This window comes from Syngnathoides biaculeatus, chromosome 10 (assembly GCF_019802595.1).
Source record: "Syngnathoides biaculeatus isolate LvHL_M chromosome 10, ASM1980259v1, whole genome shotgun sequence".
NCBI classification, from domain to species: Eukaryota; Metazoa; Chordata; class Actinopteri; order Syngnathiformes; family Syngnathidae; genus Syngnathoides; species Syngnathoides biaculeatus.
In genome coordinates this window covers 28,383,707-28,402,166 of record NC_084649.1, presented here as the reverse complement: position 1 = coordinate 28,402,166, position 18,460 = coordinate 28,383,707, and the positions used below count along the sequence as shown (strand labels likewise).

The 18,460-nt window shown below is 41.6% G+C and overlaps 1 protein-coding gene and 1 long non-coding RNA gene across 17 annotated transcripts in view; both read left to right on the top strand.

The window, feature by feature from the left end:
• acad9 (acyl-CoA dehydrogenase family, member 9) overlaps positions 1–18,460 on the top strand; it is a 110,903-nt gene that overhangs the window by 19,239 nt on the left and 73,204 nt on the right. For all 16 annotated transcript variants that reach the window (XR_009796802.1, XR_009796801.1, XR_009796803.1 and 13 more), the window contains 8 exons: positions 1,799–1,905; positions 2,022–2,122; positions 7,804–7,882; positions 7,947–8,118; positions 8,215–8,288; positions 8,359–8,434; positions 14,297–14,367; positions 14,450–14,569. Coding sequence is in view for 13 of the 16 variants with exons in the window: in XM_061832266.1 (XP_061688250.1) it covers positions 1,799–1,905; positions 2,022–2,122; positions 7,804–7,882; positions 7,947–8,118; positions 8,215–8,288; positions 8,359–8,434; positions 14,297–14,367; positions 14,450–14,569 (800 nt within the window). In the remaining 3 variants the exon portion in view is untranslated. The remainder of the gene's footprint in view (positions 1–1,798; positions 1,906–2,021; positions 2,123–7,803; positions 7,883–7,946; positions 8,119–8,214; positions 8,289–8,358; positions 8,435–14,296; positions 14,368–14,449; positions 14,570–18,460) is intronic.
• On the top strand, positions 9,345–9,965 carry LOC133507339 (uncharacterized). Its single transcript, XR_009796805.1, has 3 exons — positions 9,345–9,417; positions 9,588–9,734; positions 9,880–9,965. It is a non-coding gene; the product is annotated as an uncharacterized LOC133507339 (long non-coding RNA).

Genomic DNA, 18,460 nt, shown 5'->3' with positions numbered 1-18,460 from the left:
ATAAACTCGACAGCTCGTACCATATTGTCGCAAGCTTTTGAAAGTTTTAAACCAACCTTTGCCTCGTCCTCGCGGGTAGCTCCAGGTTGATTTTTACCACATCATTCTTTATGTGGAATCCTGCTGATTCATTCATGCCATCATGGCGCCACAAAAGCGTAACTTCTGCGATCATATCCAAAAGTTTCCCTTTTTGCCTATCCATCAGTTCCCTCCCCTCCTCTTCTGCATTGTCGCCAGGCCGTTTTTTTTCCCGCTGTCCACAAAACAAAAGCAGCTTCATTTTCAAGCAATCCTCTAATTTTGCATCCTTCTCTTCAGCTTGGGTGTTTCGGCAGCAGGTTTAAGATCAAGATCAAGCATGAGCGCTTTTGATGCATTTTAAACTAGAGAGTAAATAGCCGGAAAATGGCCGGATTGGAAGAAGAAGGGAGGGAGAGGGAGTTGCTGGGTAGAGCTTCGATGAGCCAATCAGCACCAAAAGGCAGATCTGGCTTTTTTTTTTTTTTTTTTTTCATTTTGTTGGGGGGGGCATGCACTGAATCCGCGATAGGTGATCCATGAAGTAGAGAGGGATTACTGTATTGCCTTTAGTTATTTTATGATTGAACAGATATGAACCTACTAATGGTATTCTGGTTGTTAGTAGGTTTTACGAAAACTTAATTTTGAGTCCGGGGTGACTTTTTTTTTTTTTTTTTAAAAAAGATTTGACCAAATGAAGATCAATTCCTCTCATCACTAGCAAAAGTTAATCAATATATGATACAGATTATTGAGGTTGTGAAAAATTTATAAACCTAGTGTAACAGTGTTGTGCTGAGGCGTACGTGAGCAAAGTGGCCCCAAAAACCAGACAAAATACGTAAAGAAGCACTGATAGGGAGAGGCCAAAGCCGCTCCGTCCATGCATGTCGTCATCATCAGCAATGATGTACCATACAATTGTTTTCAAATCCTATTATGTAATATACTGAAAAAAATCAGAAGTCAAGTCACATGGAAATGTTCACATTTTAAAAATATGGAAGTTTAAACAAATTGTCCTGAAAGTGTGGCATGCCCTGGCCTCTACCATGAGGGGCGTGGCCAGGCCACTGCTCTGGGCGAGACCACCTCTGATAGCTGTCACACGGCTCTTGTTCATTTGATGGTAATTAGACCAGGCATTTAAGTTTGGAATTTGTCACTGGCATTTGTCAGTTCGTTGTGTTGCATTTACTGCATGTTGGATTCTCCACTTCTGTGCGTAGGTTAGAGCAATAATTAGTCACAGTAATTCTGTGACATTTTAGTTTGACCATGTCTTTTGCTTCTTGGTTTTCCTCATCTTGTTTCATGTTTTTTGGATCCTGCCTCGCCTAGCGTTTATGTGCCTCTGCTTTGATTTGGACTGCCTATTGGTATCGACCTATTTCTGGAATAAAGCCACTCTGAATATTATTGTAATATCCTGCATTTAGGTCTGCCATGTGCCACTGGTTCATGACAGAAAGTGACTTTCTGTAGTAGTAGCTTTGAGATAGTAGCCTTGAAGCCAGTTTACGAATAATTGTCGTAGTAATATCGTTTACCTTCATTTTCAGGACATGAAAAGTATAAAAAGACTTTCCTGGTAAAGGTACAAATTCCAGAGTAAAGTTCCTGCTTTGTGTGCTGTCTCTATGCTGCAAAATACATTTGATGCCTACATGTGTTGTATCTGAGCAAAAATCATCCATGATCTTAATTTCAGATTCAGGACTTTTTTTTTTTTTTTTTAAAGGCTCAGGAGAATTTCTTTTTCTTGCATTTTCAGGAGGACTTGGACTGTCCAATACCATGTATGCACGACTAGCTGAAATAATCTCATTAGATGGCTCGATTGCAGTGACATTGGCTGCTCATCAAGCAATTGGACTGAAGGTAATATTTAAACGTTGCATACGCTACAGTGAAATTGCAATCTAATTTCTGTGAATTTGGATTTGAATCTGCATGTCTTGCAGTTTTTATTTTCTGATAGTAGTTCTGTATTTTAGGGTATACTAATTGCAGGGAATGAATCCCAGAAGAAGAAGTATCTGCCCAAATTAGCCTCAGGGGAACACATTGCTGCTTTTTGTTTGACTGAGCCTGGAAGGTAAAATCTTTTTAGCCTTGTTTCTAATAATCTCATCGATTCTCGCGACCATAATTTCTCGTGAATAATGTGCAAATTTTTCCCAGAAATATTGTCAACTGCATTATTTTGTATATAAGTAAAAATTTGTTGAGAAAAAGAAAAGCACATTTTATAGCTATATACAGAGGGGTTGCATCTGGTGTAAAAACTGTGCTAAACAAAATTTGAGCATTCATTGGAGTTGATACACTGTGGCGACCCCTAGCTGAAAGAAGTCAGACCATCCATCCATCCATCCAAAAGCTAAAGGCAGCGATGAGAATTTTCCGCGGAATTCTTTTTTTCTTTTTTCCGTTTTTTTCAGCTGAAAATGTCAGTCTTGTGAAACGTGTAAATCCGTTGAGAAAATTTGGTGGTGGGGAGTTGGCTTGACCCGGGGCAAGGCTATGATCAAGACCGAACTCCAGCATTGATTGGCAACCCTCGTCCTGAAATTAGGAACAGCCGTTATAGCCGAAAACGGCATTGCTATCTTTACGGCATTGCTTTCCGTTTACATTAAATTTTGTGTTTATAATGATGACAACATTTCTATTTCTGGCACCATTTTGCCGATATGTCATCGGTATTTTCACTCCAAAGTTAACATTTCATAGAGAAGTATTCTGTTTAGTACAGCATAGTTACAACTTATAGACATACGATGGATGTTATTGTGCGGTCTGCACATTTGCCAGAATGGCAAAAGTTATGAAGCGAAAAGATGAAGATCGTGCCAGGCAATTGATTAAAAACCACGGGGTAAAAAGCTGTTTCAGACAGGCATGACTTGAAAAAAGTGTAACCGTGCAGATAGGAATGTAAACTGTATCAACATCAACATGTCAAACCGATCACATACAAAAAGTGGATGCTCCTGGCAAAGTGCTGTGAACTCTGTGTTCCAATACAATGAATTATGGAAGCTGAGGAGCAAAAAAAATATCCAGCAGCATATCCAAACCAGGAAACACAAAGGTAAGTTTGATGTAAATTTCTCAAATATTAGATAATTGATAACTGTTAATATCATTAGGCCTAATGTATCACAGGCCCTGTAGATCACACATTTTATATATATATATACACACACACACACACACATACTGTGAAGAAAATGGTTTGGACATGTTCAGAGGCGAGAGAGTGATTATATTGGTAGAAGGATGCTGAGGATGGAGTTCCCAGGCAAAAGAGCGAGAGGAAGACCAAAGAGAAGGTTGATGGATGTGGTGAGGGAAGACATGAGGGCAGTTGGGGTTAGAGGTGAAGATCCAGGAGATAGGCTAAGATGGCAAAAGATGACACGCTGTGGCGACCCCTAACGGGACAAGCCAAAAGGAAAAGAAGTAGAAGATACTGTGAAGAAAAGAAGTATTTTAACGTCCTGCTATATTGCAGGTTCTCCCACTTAGACATCATGGAGGGGTCTGAAATTTTCATAGTAGGTGAATGTCTACTGTGAGAGAATTTAAAAAGAAAAATCCAGGAATCACAATGTATGATTTATTTGCGTGCTACAGCTGCAAATCAGTATTTGAACACCTGAGAAAACCAATGTTAATATTTAGTACCAGCAGCCTTTGTTTGCAATTACAATAGGGTTTCCTGTAGTTGTTTAGGAGGTTTGCACACATTGCAGGAGGGATATTGGCCCATTCCTCCACACAGATCTTCTCTAGATCAGAGAGGTTTCTGGGCTGTTGCTGAGAAACAGAGTTTCAGCTCCCTCCAAATATTTTCTATTGGGTTTAGGTCTGGAGACAACCTAGCCCATGCCAGAACCTTGATATGCTTCTTACGGAGACACTCCTTGGTTTTCCTGGCTGCATGCTTCGGGTTATTGTCATGTTGAAAGACCCAGCCATGACCCATATTCAATGCTTTGACTGAGGGAAAGAAGTTGTTCCCCAAAATCTCACAATACATGGCCGCGGCCATCCTCTCCTTAATACAGTGCAGTTGTCCTGTCGCATGTGCAGAACCCCCCTCGCCCCCCCAAAGCATGATGCTACCACACCCATGCTTAACAGTAAACATGGTGTTCTTGGGATGGAACTCATCATTCGTCTTTCTCCAAACACGGTTAATGGAATTATGACCAAAATGTTCAATTTTGGTCTCATCTGAGCACAAAAACCTTTTCCCATGACTCCTCTGTATCATCCATATGGTCATTGGGAAACTGAAAACGGGCCTTGACCTGCTGGTTTAAGCAGGGGAACGTTCCGTGTCATGTATGATTTCAAACCATGACGTCTTAGTGTATTACCGACAGTCACCTTGGACACGGTGGTCCCAGGTCATTTCAGGTCATCGACCAAGTCATCTCATGTAGTCCTGGGCTGATTCCTCACCTTTCTAAGGATCGTTGAGACCCCACGAGATGATATCTTGCATGGGGCTCCACTCCGATTGAGATTTACCGTCATTTTCTAATGATTGTTCCAACAGTGGATCTTTTTTCACCAAGCTGCTTGGCAAAGGAGCCCTTTCCAGCCATGTGGAGTTGTACAATTTTGTCTCTGGTGTTTTTGGACAGCTCTTTGGTCTTGGCCATGTTACAAGTTTGAGTCTTACTGATTGTATGGAGTGGACAGGTCTCTTACCCTATGCTGCAAACGACCTCACATAGGTGCATCTGATTCAGGATAATACATAGAGTGGAGGTGGACTCTTCAAGGCGAACGCACAGGTCTTTGAGGGTCAGAATTCTAGCTGATAGACAGGTGTTCAAATACTTACTTGAAGCTGCATCACACAACTAGATTGTTAAAAAAATCAATCATTGTGATTTATGGATTTTTCTTTTTAGATGATCTCTCTCTCTCACAGTGGATATGCACCTACGATGAAAATTTCAGACCCCGCCATGTTCCAAGTGGGAGAACTTGCAATATAGCAGGGTGTTCAAATACTTATTTTCTTCACACACACACACACACACACCACACACACACACACACACACACACACACACACACACACAGCATTACCTTAGTTTTAATACAAATCGGTTTTCGAACAGCCCGACCAACTGACCCAAGATGATTTGTTAGTGCTTTCAAACGCTTTCTTCAAATTGAGCAACATTAACCCCCGATCATGGCTCCAAAGAAGGCAAGTGGAACTGCTCGTGCTGAAAAAAGGAAAGTGGTCCATAAAACTGTCGACTTAAAGAAGGATTTGATAGCTGAGCATGAATCTGGTGTGAGTGTTTCTGAGGTATCGAAGAAGTATGGCGTGGCGAAATCGACGATCAGCACCATTCTGAAATAAAAGTATGCCCTCAAAGCAAGTGATGTTGCTAAAGGGAACTACTGTGTTGACCAAGCAGAGGCCACAGATCATGGGGGAAGTCGAAAAACTGCATATTATTTTTGTGAATGAGCAGCAGTTAGCTGGGGATAGTCTCGGCAAGGAAGGGATTTACGCCAAAGCTAGACATCTGTATTCTTCTTTTCCTTTCGACTAGTTCCATTAGGGTCGTCACAGCGTGTCATCTTTTTCTGTCTAAGCCCATCTTGTGTATCTTCTTCTTTAATACCCACTGTCCTCCCTCACAACATCCATCAACCTTTTCTTTGGTCTTCCTCTCGGTCTTTTGCTTGACAGCTCCATCCTCAGCAACCTTCTCCCAATATACTCACGTTCTCGTCTCTGAACCTGTCCAAATCATTTAAGTCTGCTCTCTCTAACCTTGTCTCCAAAACATCCAACTTTGGCTGTCCCTCGAATGAGCTCGTTTCTAATCCTATCCAACCTGTTCACACGTCCAGTCCTGCTTCCTGTTGTTTCTTCAGTGCCACCTCTAATCCGTACACTTGGCCAGCCTCACCACTGTTTTATAAACTTTGCCCTTCATCCTAGCAGAGACTCTTCTGTCGCATCGAACACCAGACACCTTCTGCCAAGTGTTTCACCCTGCTTGGACCCATTTCTTCACTTCTTTATCACACTCTGTTTTGTTGACCCCAAGTATTTGAAGTCATCCACCCTCATTATCTCTTCTCCCTGGAGCGTTACTCCTCATCCTCCTCCTCCACCCCTCACATTCATCCACATATATTCTGTTTTACTTCGGCTAATCTTCATTCCTCTCCTTTCCAGTGCGTACCTCCATCTTTGTAACTGTTCCTTCACCTACTCCCTGCTTTCACTGCATATCACAATATAATCTGCGAACATCATAGTCCAAAGGGATTCCAGTCTAACCTCATCTGTCAGTCTATCCATTACTACTGCAAACAGTAAGGGGCTCAGTGCGGATCCCTGATGCAGTCCCACCTCTACCTTAAATTCTTCAGACACGCCAGTGGCACACCACACCGCTGTTCTGCTGCCCTCGTACATGTCTTGTACTATTCTAACATATTTATCCGCCACACCAGACTTGCACATGCAGTACCACAGTTCTGTTCTTGGTATTCTTGTCATAGACTTTCCCTACCATTGGAGCCAGATGGTTATCATTTGACAGCTCTGCCCCTCTCTTCACCTGAATGTCCAAGACATGTGGCCCAAGTCTGATGACACGACCACAAAGTGGATTATCGAACTGCGACCTAGGGTGTTCTGGTGCCGAGAGCACATGAGCTCACCCTTTTGCCTGAACATGGTGTTCATTTTGGACAGTCCGTAATGAGCACAAACGCACCACTGAGGTTCTGATCGGGGGGGGGGGGGGGATTGGCGTTCTTCCCAATCACGCCCTTCCGGGTCTCACTGTCACTGCCCACGTGGGCATTGAAGTCTCCCAGCACTCTCCAGCACTCCCTCTAAGGACTCCAAAAAGTGTGAGTACTCTGAACTGTTGTTTGGTGCCTCGGAACAAACAACATTCAGGACCTGTCCCTCAACTGAAGGCGGAGGGAGGCTACCCTCTCACCCGCCGGGGTACAGGCACAAAGCTGGGAGGCAATAAGTTTACCCCACACCTGGTTGGCACCTCTCACCTTGAGCAACACCTGAGTGGACCATCAAGAGGACTGGTACCAGAGCCCAAGCGGTGTGTAAAGCCGAGTCCGACTATATCTGGTCAGACCTTCTCAACCTTACGCACCAGCTTGGGCTCCTTCCCTGCCAGAGAGATGACATTCCATCTCCCCAGGGCGTGTTCTGGTTGCCGGGGATCGGATCGCCAAGGTGCCCGCCTATTGCACCTGGCCCCTATGGCCCCTCTCACCGGTGGTGAACCCATGGGAAGGGGGACCCAAGTTACACTTTCAGGCTGTGCCCGACCGAGCCCCATGGCTGTAAGGCCGGGCCACTAGGCGCTTGCCTTCGAGCCCCACCTCCAGGCCTAGTTCCAGAAGGGCGCCTTGGTGACCTGTGCCCAGGCAAAGGAAACCTGAATCTGAATTTACTCATCATTGGGGTTTATGGAGCTGTATTTTGTCTAGTCCCTTCACATAGAACTTGTTTGCCATGGGTGACCCTACCAAGGGCGTGAAGCTCCAGATAACTTAGCACCTAGAATCATCGAAACACAGAAACCCCTCCACCACGATCAGGTGATGGCTCAAGAAGGGGTAAATTAATTTGTAATTTAAAAAGATCATTTGTTTTCCAGTAAAATTTTCATGATTTTCACTTTCTTCTTTGTAGTTGTCACTCTACCTTTGATTTTGCAACAGCAATGGTCAATTTGTTCTTTTCAGTGGAAGCGATGCAGCCTCCATTCAGATGCGAGCAACATTGTCAGATGATGGAAAACATTACCTTCTTAATGGATCAAAGGTAAAAATTGTACTTTACATGTGTTAGCCATTGTTAATCACATTTGATAATTTCTGTTGATCAGATTTGGATTTCAAACGGTGGAATGGCTGACATCATGACTGTGTTCGCGCGGACTGAGGTAGTTGTCAATGACATGAAGAAAGACAAGATTTCTGCATTTCTTGTTGAGAGAGCTTTTGGAGGAATTACTTCTGGAAAACCGGAGGACAAACTTGGCATCAGGGGCTCCAACAGTAAGACTGTTTGCAAACTTTGTTGTGTTCTTGGTCAAATGTATTTTTATCAAATGTATGTTTGAAATTACAAATCTGACTTTGTTACTTTTCCAGCTTGTGAAGTGTCATTTGACAATGTTCCAGTCCCACTGGAAAATGTTATTGGACAATTAGGGGATGGATTCAAGGTAATCATTCACTTGCCTCGTCAAAGAGCATATTTTGTTTGATGTTTAACTTTATTTTGTTTTTGAAAAGATTGCCATGAATATACTTAACTCTGGAAGATTCAGCATGGGAAGTTCTTCAGCTGGAATGATTAAAAAAATCATTGGTAATTAAACAAATATATTAGATTTACAGTGGTTCCTTGACTTATGAGTTTGATCCATGACAATTATCAGATCTCAAAAAGCTGTTTCTTAAAGGGAACATATTTTGGCAAACAACCTTTTTCTAGTATTTAGGATGTAATAATCTCTCTGGTGCCACAGTAAACGTGAAAGATGAATTGTGATTTTCCTGGAAACTAATATGACAAAGGTAATGTGTTTTTTGCCTGGAAACTGACGCTTTTTTTCCACTTGTCATAATCATCATGTTTATTGGCCAAGGTCACAACACACAAGGAATTGGTCTCCTGTAGTTGTACGACATACATGTTGAGCATGAAAAACAATAGACAGTTAATTGATAGGCAACTTTTTTTTTTTTTTTTTAAACTCAGTTGTGTAAAGGATGCAGACTTGTTGCATTTAGAACAGTTAGAATCCCCATGAAAGCAATAGTCCAGTGCAATGACCATTGTGCAAAGGGTGTTGAGACTTCAAGAAGTGTATACAGTTTAAAGTGACTAATCGTGCGATAGTCTATTCTTCTTCTTTTTTTCCTTTCGGCTTGTCCCGTTGGGGTTTGCCACAGCGTGTCATCTTTTTCCATCTTAGCCTATCTCCCGCATCTTCCTCTCTAACCCCAACTGCCCTCATGTCTTCCCTCACCATATATAGTCTATACATAGTCAATAGTCTCTTGTATGTAAATCTAATATTCATACTAATACTAATAGGCCCAGTCGGATGTGACAACAACTCGAGGCAGAAAATTGGTTGCAAGTTGCAGTGGAGTTGTAAGTTAGATGTTTAAGAATTTAATTGCAAGAAGGAAGAAGCTCTTGAAATACCTGCTATCTGGTTTGCATTGATCAGTATTGCCTACCCAATGGAAGGAGCTTGAGGACCCTGGTGGCCAGGATGTGGAGAGTCTGATAGGATCCTGCTTGCTCTTGAGCTAGTTTGGATGGCGTGCCATTCATCAAGGGTGGGTCAGGTGGTGCCGCTTGTAATTTGTTAGAAATTATAATTAATGTGTGCCAAACTGTTTTTTTCAGCTTTGCTGCATCATCCATCTTTGTCAGGGGGTTTCTAGTGGGGTGTACAGACTCTTGTACAGGCAAGAAATTACCTTTTTTTTTTTTTTCTCCGTTTTAGCCAAAATGCCGGCTCGTCTCTGGATTTTCCTCAAATACTCGGGACAATGGATTCACTCTTCACGCGTTTCCAAAAAAACTCGATTCGTCATGAAAAATGAATTGCACAGGTGCAAAGGACAAGAGCTTTGTGGGTTCCAATTGACAGGTCGGTGTGTATAGAGCTATTAAAAAAAAAATAGCGGTGGGGGGGGGAATTTGTAGCATATATTCCATGTGAATTTAGAATAAATCCCCTTGGTCAAACCAGCAAAATATAACAAAGCACTGGTATTCCCATGTCATTATCCAAGCCGCTTATCCTCACGATGGTTGCGGGAAAGCTGGAGCCTATCCCAGCGAGCTTCAGGCGAAAGTCGCCAGTCAGTCTGAGGGCACCATCGACACCATCACTGGGCTGGAATCAATCCCATGCTGCCCGCACCAAAGGCAGACGTATGTACCACTACACCATCAGTGTCTAAGGTCACTTGTATTGCATTTAAGAAAATTTAATGACACACAATACAACACAAAACAATAACAACATAAAAGTACAAAGACACTTTATCAACGTGTAACACGAGCTAACTAGCCAAACGATGTATTGTTATAGTCAACATACTCAAATCCAATGTTCCAAATAGGAGGTTATTTCCAGCGAATGTTCCAGGAAGGGAGTGTAGTGTCCGTGTATTTGTGTACTTGTCCAAAAGCAGCAATATTAATAAAAAGCTCAGTCGACAGCCATCCTCGTCCTTACAGGAACATTTTAGAACTCCGTGTCCAACAACGTAATCCTCGACAGCTTGTATCATATTGTTGTCTACGCCCTGTGCAAATTCTTCCACCACATAACGACGAGCAGCATTGTTGTTTCCGGAGGAAGCCTCACCATACAGAGGCAGTTTTCTGAGGCCATAACGCTGTTACAATTTTTCAAACCAACCTTTGCTTGCCGAAAAGCCTCGCCCTCAAGGGGGTGATTCCCTCCTTGCAGCTTGAGGTTCGTCTGAACTTTCTTCAGCCTCATTGTGGTCACCAGGCCGCTTTTCTGCAGTTCGCTATGCACAAAGCGAGTATACCTACCATTTGAGCAATCCTCATTTCGCGGAGTCACCATGTTTCACTTCCTTAAAAGTTATTGAACTGGTTTTGCGGATTTTATGGAGCACACCGTGGATTCATTCATGCCATAATTGCGTGCCACAAAAGTGCAACTTATGTCGTCTTTGATCATATCCAACATATTTTCGCTGATCTTCCTCTTCTTCTTGGACGCTCTGGAGGAAGGTTTCCCATTCGCACAGCTTTTGGCGGCATCGTGAACACGAGAGGTTATCGCATAGACAGTCAATAGCAGAGAAAACGGCGGAAAGACATTTTTCATTTAACATTTTTCTGCACCATACTGGACTTGCACATGCAGTACCACAGTTCCTCTCTTGGTACTCTGTTATAGGCTTTCTCTAGGTCTACAAAGACACATTGTAGCTCCTTCTCTGTAATTTTTCACGAGCATCTTCAAGGCAAATAATGCATCTGTGGTACACTTTCTAAGCATGAAACCATACTGTTGCCCGCATATACTTACTTCTCACCTGAGTCTAGCCTCCACTACTCTTTCCCATAACTTCATTGTGTGGCCCATCATCTTTATTCGTCCGTAGTTTCCACAGTTCTGAACATCACCTTTGTTCTTAAAACTGAGCACTAGGACACTTTTCCCCATTCTACCGGCATCTTCCGCCCGCGAGTATTCTGTTGAATAAGTGGGTCAAAAACTCCACAGCCACCTCTTCAAATTACTTCTATGTCCAATACCAATATACCAATGTCACCAGGACCGATTGCCTTTCCATTTTTCATCCTTTATAGTGCCTTTCTAACTTCCCATGTACTAATCACTGCCACTTCGTGGTCCTTCACACTTGCCTCTTTTACTCTTCCTCCTCATTGTCTTCATTCATCAACATCTCAAAGTATTCTTTCCATCTATTTAGCACACTACTGGCACCAGTCAATACATGTCCATCTCTATTATGAATCACTCTTACCCGCTGCACATTATTCCGATCTCTATTCCTCTGTCTGCCCAACCTGTTGAGATCCTTTTCTCCTTCTTTCATATCCAACCTGGTGTACGTCTTCATATGACTCTTGTTAAGCCTTCACCACCAATACCTTTGCCGTACGCCACATCACTATGTACTCCTTTCGCCTCTCCTCAATCCTCTCCGTGCCCCACTACTTCTTCGCTAATCTTTCCTTGAATGACTTCCTGTATTTTGGGGTTCCACCACCAACTTTCCTTCTCCCCTTTCCTACCAGATGACACCCCAAGTACTCTTCTGCCTTCCTCTCTGAAAACCTTGGCAGTAGTATTCCAGTCTTCTAGGAGCTCTTCCTGACCGGCTATAGTCTGTCTCACCTCTTTCCGAGAAGCCACACAACATTTTTCCTTTCTCAACTTCCACTACCTGATTCTCTGCTCTACCTTTGTCTTCTTCATCTTCCTACCCCCTACAAGAGTCATGCTACCCACCACCATCCTTTGCTTTCGAGCTACACTCTTCCCTCACGACTACCTTACTGTCGGTAACCTTCAAATTACTTCGTCTGCACAAAATATAATCCACCTGCATGTTTCTACCTCCGCTCTTGTAGGTCACTCTATGTTCCTGTCTCTTCTGGAAATAAATGTTCACCAGTGCCAATTCCATCCTTTTTGCGAAGTCCACCACCATCTGTCACTCAAGTTCCTTTGCTGGATGTCGTTCTTACACATCACTTCTTCATCGCCCCTGTTTCCTTTGCCATTACAACTCTCTCTCTGATTGGGATGCTCGGGACTACTTCGTCTACTTCCTTCTAGAATTTCTCTGTCAACTCAAGTTTACATCCAACCTGTGGGTTATAGATGCTAATCATACATAATACCCTCAATTTCAAATTTCATCCTCATCACTCGATCTGATACTCTTTTCACCTCCAATACATTCTTAGCCAGCTCTTCCTTTAGAATAACCCCTACTCAATTTCTCTTCCCATCTACTCCATAGTAAAATAATGTAAACGCTGGTCCTAAACTTCTAGCCTTACTCCCTTTCAACTTGCTCTCCTGTATGCACAATATATCAACCTTTCTCCTCATCATCATGTCAACTAACTCCTGAACTTTTCCTGTTATGGTCCCAACATTCAAAGTCCCGACACACAGCTTTAAGGTCTATGCATTCCTCTTCTTCTTCTGCCGACTAAGCCGCTCTCCTCTTCTTTTTTGCCTTTGATTTACATTATCTTAATTTCTACCTACGCATTGCAGATTAACAGTGCTGGGGGCGGCCGTATTTAGCCCGAGCCACGACCTATCCGTTATGGAATTCGTTTGATGAACGCTCATTGTTTGGACAGTTTTCCACGAAATTCCCTTCCTGATGCAACCCTCTGCATTTATCCTGGCTTCGGACCGGCCTACAGGTCGCACAATATTGTTTCCCAAAGGGTTGCAGATGGTCAAAAAAGCAATCAAATAAAGTCAACACATACGGTACACAATTCACATTCAACCTAATCTATACTAAAGTTAAAAACCAAATCGAAGCAGTTAAACAAAGTCAGCACATAAGTAACACAATTCACATGCTAGTCTGTTAAAGTTAAAAGGGTATGTGGTAAGAAGGTTTGAGTATGAAAAATGTAAAGGCTATGTAGATTTAAAGGATGTGGGAATGAAAGAGATTCAAACCAATGGCTCTCACTCCAGTACTTGCAGGTTGAGTTTACCTTACGATCCTCGTTGTAAAAGTTGTGTTGGTTGAACAAGATTATGCAATTACTCACGTTCTACGCTTCTTCAACAGCAATGGTTTGATCATAAACGCGTCTCGTTCTTAGCCAGCTAAGCAAAGATAGTCTCGGCCAAGGGGTGAGTTTAAGTCGGCCTTTTAACTTGTCCAACTTCCTCACTACTAATACTCACGGACCTCTTTGGATATAATATGAAGGTTTTGCAGGTCGTGTAGGTACTAGTGATTGATTCATTCATCATCATCATCATTTTGTTGCAGCTTTTTTCTTTTCTTTTGTCCTGCTTTGATTTTCTTGATTTAACGGGTCTGCTGGAGGAAATCTGGCTTGAGTGTTTTCAGTGAAAATTAACCAAAAATTGACATTCAGCACAAATAATTCATTTTTTTGGGGGTGATCATTATTTTTCCAAACAGGGCCAGGTAACATTTTTTTTCCATTCTTTAAAAGCTTTCAGAGTTTTCGAAACTCTGTTGTGCATAATAATTTGGTAGCGTTCATTTTGTTTATTTTTCTAAAAAACTAATTGGGAGATTTGTTCTTTTGAATTATCCTTTGACACTCATGTCAACTGTCATTTATCAACTATTTAGAAAAATGAGCAAAATATAATTTACGTCATAAGTAAATGGAACAAAGTGTAATTTTGTTTCCTTGAACTGGGGTGACAAAAAACAGCTCGATTCTACCACTTGGCTTGTTTTTTGAAAGATTGTTTACTGTCTGCCTTTCAGGATTATTGCCACCATTATGCACTCTTAACTCAAATTTTTGTCCAACTCAAGACAAAACATCGGCCAAGCAACTGCTTTTATCTACAAAAAGCACGTACAACATGTCACATAGAAGTCATGGTACCACTGTAATTAATAATAGAAGTAATAACATTTCAAATAACTGACAATAAATGTCTGTCTTTAGAAATGACCTCTGAATATGCTGCAACAAGGAAGCAGTTTGACAAAAGCTTAAGTGAATTTGGTATGATACAGGTATTCTCCCTCACACTGAAAACAGGTTACCACCCAGTTTGACCAGATTTGTAATAGTTTTGTATTTGTCTTGTTAATTTAGGAGAAATTTGCAGTCATGGCCCTGAATGCCTTTGTGATGGAGAGCATGGCATACCTGACATCAGGAATGATGGACAAACCTGGGCTACCAGATTGTTCTTTAGAGGCTGCTGTGGTCAAGGTTAGACACAATTGTCATGATCTATTATTGTGGTAAATCAGTCAATTGAGTGGAAGGGCACTAAGATATTCAGTCCAACAATGAAACATCGCTTTCAGTCTGTCCAAAAGCTGTTATGAGAACTTAATTTCTAATCCACAAACCACAGCTAACACCTTTCCAAGAACTATTCCCTTTGAACAGAGAAGCTAATTCCTGCACAACTGTGACGAAAGTCAAAAATAAATAAATCAAAGAGCAAAGATCCTCAGACCACCTGTCTGCCCAACACATTGCCTCCATTCAGGAGTTTCCAGCCATCTAGAAAATTATCACAAAGTAGTAACATCAACAGTCCTATTTTTAAGGCCCATCCGGAATTAGCCATTTGAAAGACAGCAATGAAAGCCAAGCTCATGCTCCAGTTCTATAGGGAGTGATTGGCATTCATAAAGGTCTCCAACACCATAAGTTAAGTGTGATACTGAAATCCAGTTGCATTAAATAGTTGCCTTAAACAAATGGGCTGCATTCTTAAATTGCACTGCTTTTGACATAATTTCTCGTGATTAATGAACACATTTCCTCCCCAAAAATTATCAAGTCAGTAGCATGCATTATACATATGTATAGGAGAAAATGAAAAAATATGTTTTATAAATGTATGTCATAATCTAGAGGTTATGAAATACCTATACACATTCATTCATTCATTTCATGATAAGCTTCCTAAGTTGGCTCACAAGTTGCTTGACCCGAGGAACCTGATAGTTGTAGCCCATCTCCCGGATGTGTCAAAATGTGGTTTTTGAAGCTGTAAGCCTACCTCATTCCACTTTTTTCGGATCAATCCAACTTTCTTCGATCTTCTCTGGTTGATAATCCGTTGAAGCATAGTCTTCTATTTTGCTGGTGCCTCTTCTTCTGACGTAATTTGTCCTTCCAGTAGACGCTGGACAATCAGCCTCCTGAGTGATGAACCTTTGTGGCATACTCATCATATGGAGGGTTTCGTTGATGGTCTTCTAGGCAGTTGTCAAGTTTGCAGTTTTTCCCCATATTAATCACAACTAAGACAATTGAACCAAACTGTAGCAATTAAATGACACCTGGGGAAACCTATGCAGGTGCTTTAGGTTTTGTATATGATTAGTGTGTGACATTCAGGTTAAAACATTTATGGCCTGCAGAATTTAAGCTGATTTTTTTTTTTTTTTCACAGTATTCAAATGATTTTGACTTCTTGATTTTGTAGTTTTATAAGCTGTAAATCCAAATTATGTAAAAATTACCATTATTATTTTTTAAACTCTGGTACCTGAATCTATAATTTGATTTCTTTAAAAATCAATAATGGAAAAAAGACATTTCCTGAGATATTCTAGTATTTTCAAAAAGGTCTGTATGTACAGTTGTGCTCATATAGTTTACATAACCAGATGATTTTTTTTAATGACTTATGACTGAACAACCATCGTTTTTTGTTTTGTTCAATGGTAGTGCTTTTCTGAAATGCTTAACAGTTTATTTCAAACCCCATTAATATAAAATTGTTTTGCCTGGTATTTCATGTTGTCTTTAAAGAATTCTACTCATCTTACAAATTTTCCCAGGGAAATCAAACATATGAGCACAACTGTTTTCTGATTGGCTAAATAAAAGTATGGGTGTGAATTTCAAAGGAAGAACAAGTAAAAAAAACATCGTTCAAATAAAGTGCTTGACTTGAGAATAGTTTGAAAAAAAAAAAATACAGAATTATGTTTTGACGTGTAGAACCAAAATCATGCATTATTAAAATGGATTAGACATCGGAAAAAGGGTTTTCCAGGATTTTGAAATTAACTTTGGGGGGTGTGTTTTATACATGGGTGCCCATTATACACGAGAAATTACGGTACTTCAGACCCAGGATGAAAATAGCATAAAAGACACCGGTCCATAACCTAAAATACACTTAAAATGCCACAATGGCCAATACCAAAGAGCTGTCAAATGACAGCAGAATCAAAATTGTAGACGTAAACCAGGATGAGGGCACTGACTTTGCGTAGGTCAGCAGTTTGGTCTAAAAAAATCAACTGTGGGAGCAATTATAAAATGGAAAACATAGAAGACCACTAAGTTCCCTTTATTTGGGTATGCACGTAAGATCTCATGGAGTCTGATCACAAAAACGCTGAACAAAATTCCTAAAACCACATGGGAGACCTAATGAATAATCTGCAGAGAGCTGGGACCATAGTAACAAAGGCTACACACTATGCTGCTGGGGGCTCAAATCATACGGTGTCAGAACTGTCCCCCTGCTTAAGTCAGTACACGTGCAGACCCTTCTGAGGTTTGCGAGAGAGAATTTGGATGATACAGAATAAGATTGGGTGAATGTAATGCTCAGATAAAACCAAAATTGAACTTTTTGGAAAAAACATTTTACTTGTTGTCTTTGGAGGAGAAACAATGCTGAGTTGCATTTAAAGCTCACCATCCCTACTCTGAAGGATTGGGTAGAAACATCATGTTTTGGGGCTGTTTTTCTGCAAAAGGACCAGAACAACTGATCTTTGTGTAACAGAAAAAGTAAATGGGCCCACATATTGAGAGATTGAGTGAAAGCTGCCTTCTGTCAGCAAGCGCTTCGGAGCATAAATGTAGCTATGTTCTATCTTTCAGCATGACAATTATCCCAAACAGCTGGGCAACAAAGCAGTGGCTTCATAAGAAGGTTTTTAAGATCTGGGAGTTGCCTAGCCAGGCTCCAGATCTCTAAACAATCGAAAAAAAAATTGAAGTGGCTTGAAAATCTGTATTGCCCAGTTCCATCCATCCATTTTCTTAGGCGCTTATCCTCACAAGTGTTGCGGGGAGTGCTGGAGCCTATCCCAGCTGTCAACGGGCAGTCTGCGGGGTACACCCTGAACTCGTTGCCAGCCAATCGCAGTGCACTGCCCATTTAGTCCCCAAAACATCACTACTGTCGAAGAAATCTGCATGGAGAAATGGCCCAAAATACCAGCAACAGTGTGTGAAAACCTTGTGAAGGTTTAAAGAAAATGTTTGACCTCTATCATTGTGAATAAAGTGTATATAACCAAGGATTGAGATTAACTTTAAAATACCAAATTCTCATTTTGCATCATAATTGGCAACTAAATTCTTGACAAATCTGAGTGATTAATGGTGTGAGGATTAGAAACTTGCTCGCTCTTGTCCAAGTCCACATGGCGTGCAAGTCCTCAAGCATGGGTAGGGTGGTGCCGGCAATCAGTTCCGCAGTTTTGATTGTCCATTGCAGTCGAAGTGTGTCCTTTTTTGTGGAAGCCCCAAACCAGACTGTGATGGAGGTAGATAGTACTGATTCGATGACTGCTGTGTAAAACCATTTCAGCAGCCCTTGTACCAGGCCGTGCTTCCTCAGAAGCCGCAAAAAGTACATCTCTTGCTGGGCTTCTTTGAGGATGGAGTTGATGTTCGTCTCCTACCTCAGGTCCTGTGAGACTGTAATTCCCAAGAATGAACGCGACAGTTGACACAAGACAGTTGGGAGTGTGAGAAGCTGCTATCGTGAAGGATACCTCCTGAAGTCCACAATCATCACTACAGTCTTAAATGTGGTCACCTCCAGTTTCTGTTGGCCACACCAAAGCTTTAACCTCTTCACTTCCTGTTTATTTTCGGACTTGTCGCCGTCTTTGATGAGCCCGATGACTGTGATGTCATCTCCGAACTTCATGAGTTTCAAAACAGGGTACCTTGAGGTGCAGTCGTCGGTGTGAAGATGACTAAGAAAAGCAAAAAAGATGCCTGAGCCACCCAAGCCACCTCATCTGACTCCTCTCAATGCAGACGAGTGACTGCTCAAATCTTAGCCCAGGATGACCGAGCTTCTCACCCTATTTCTTAGGGTGTACC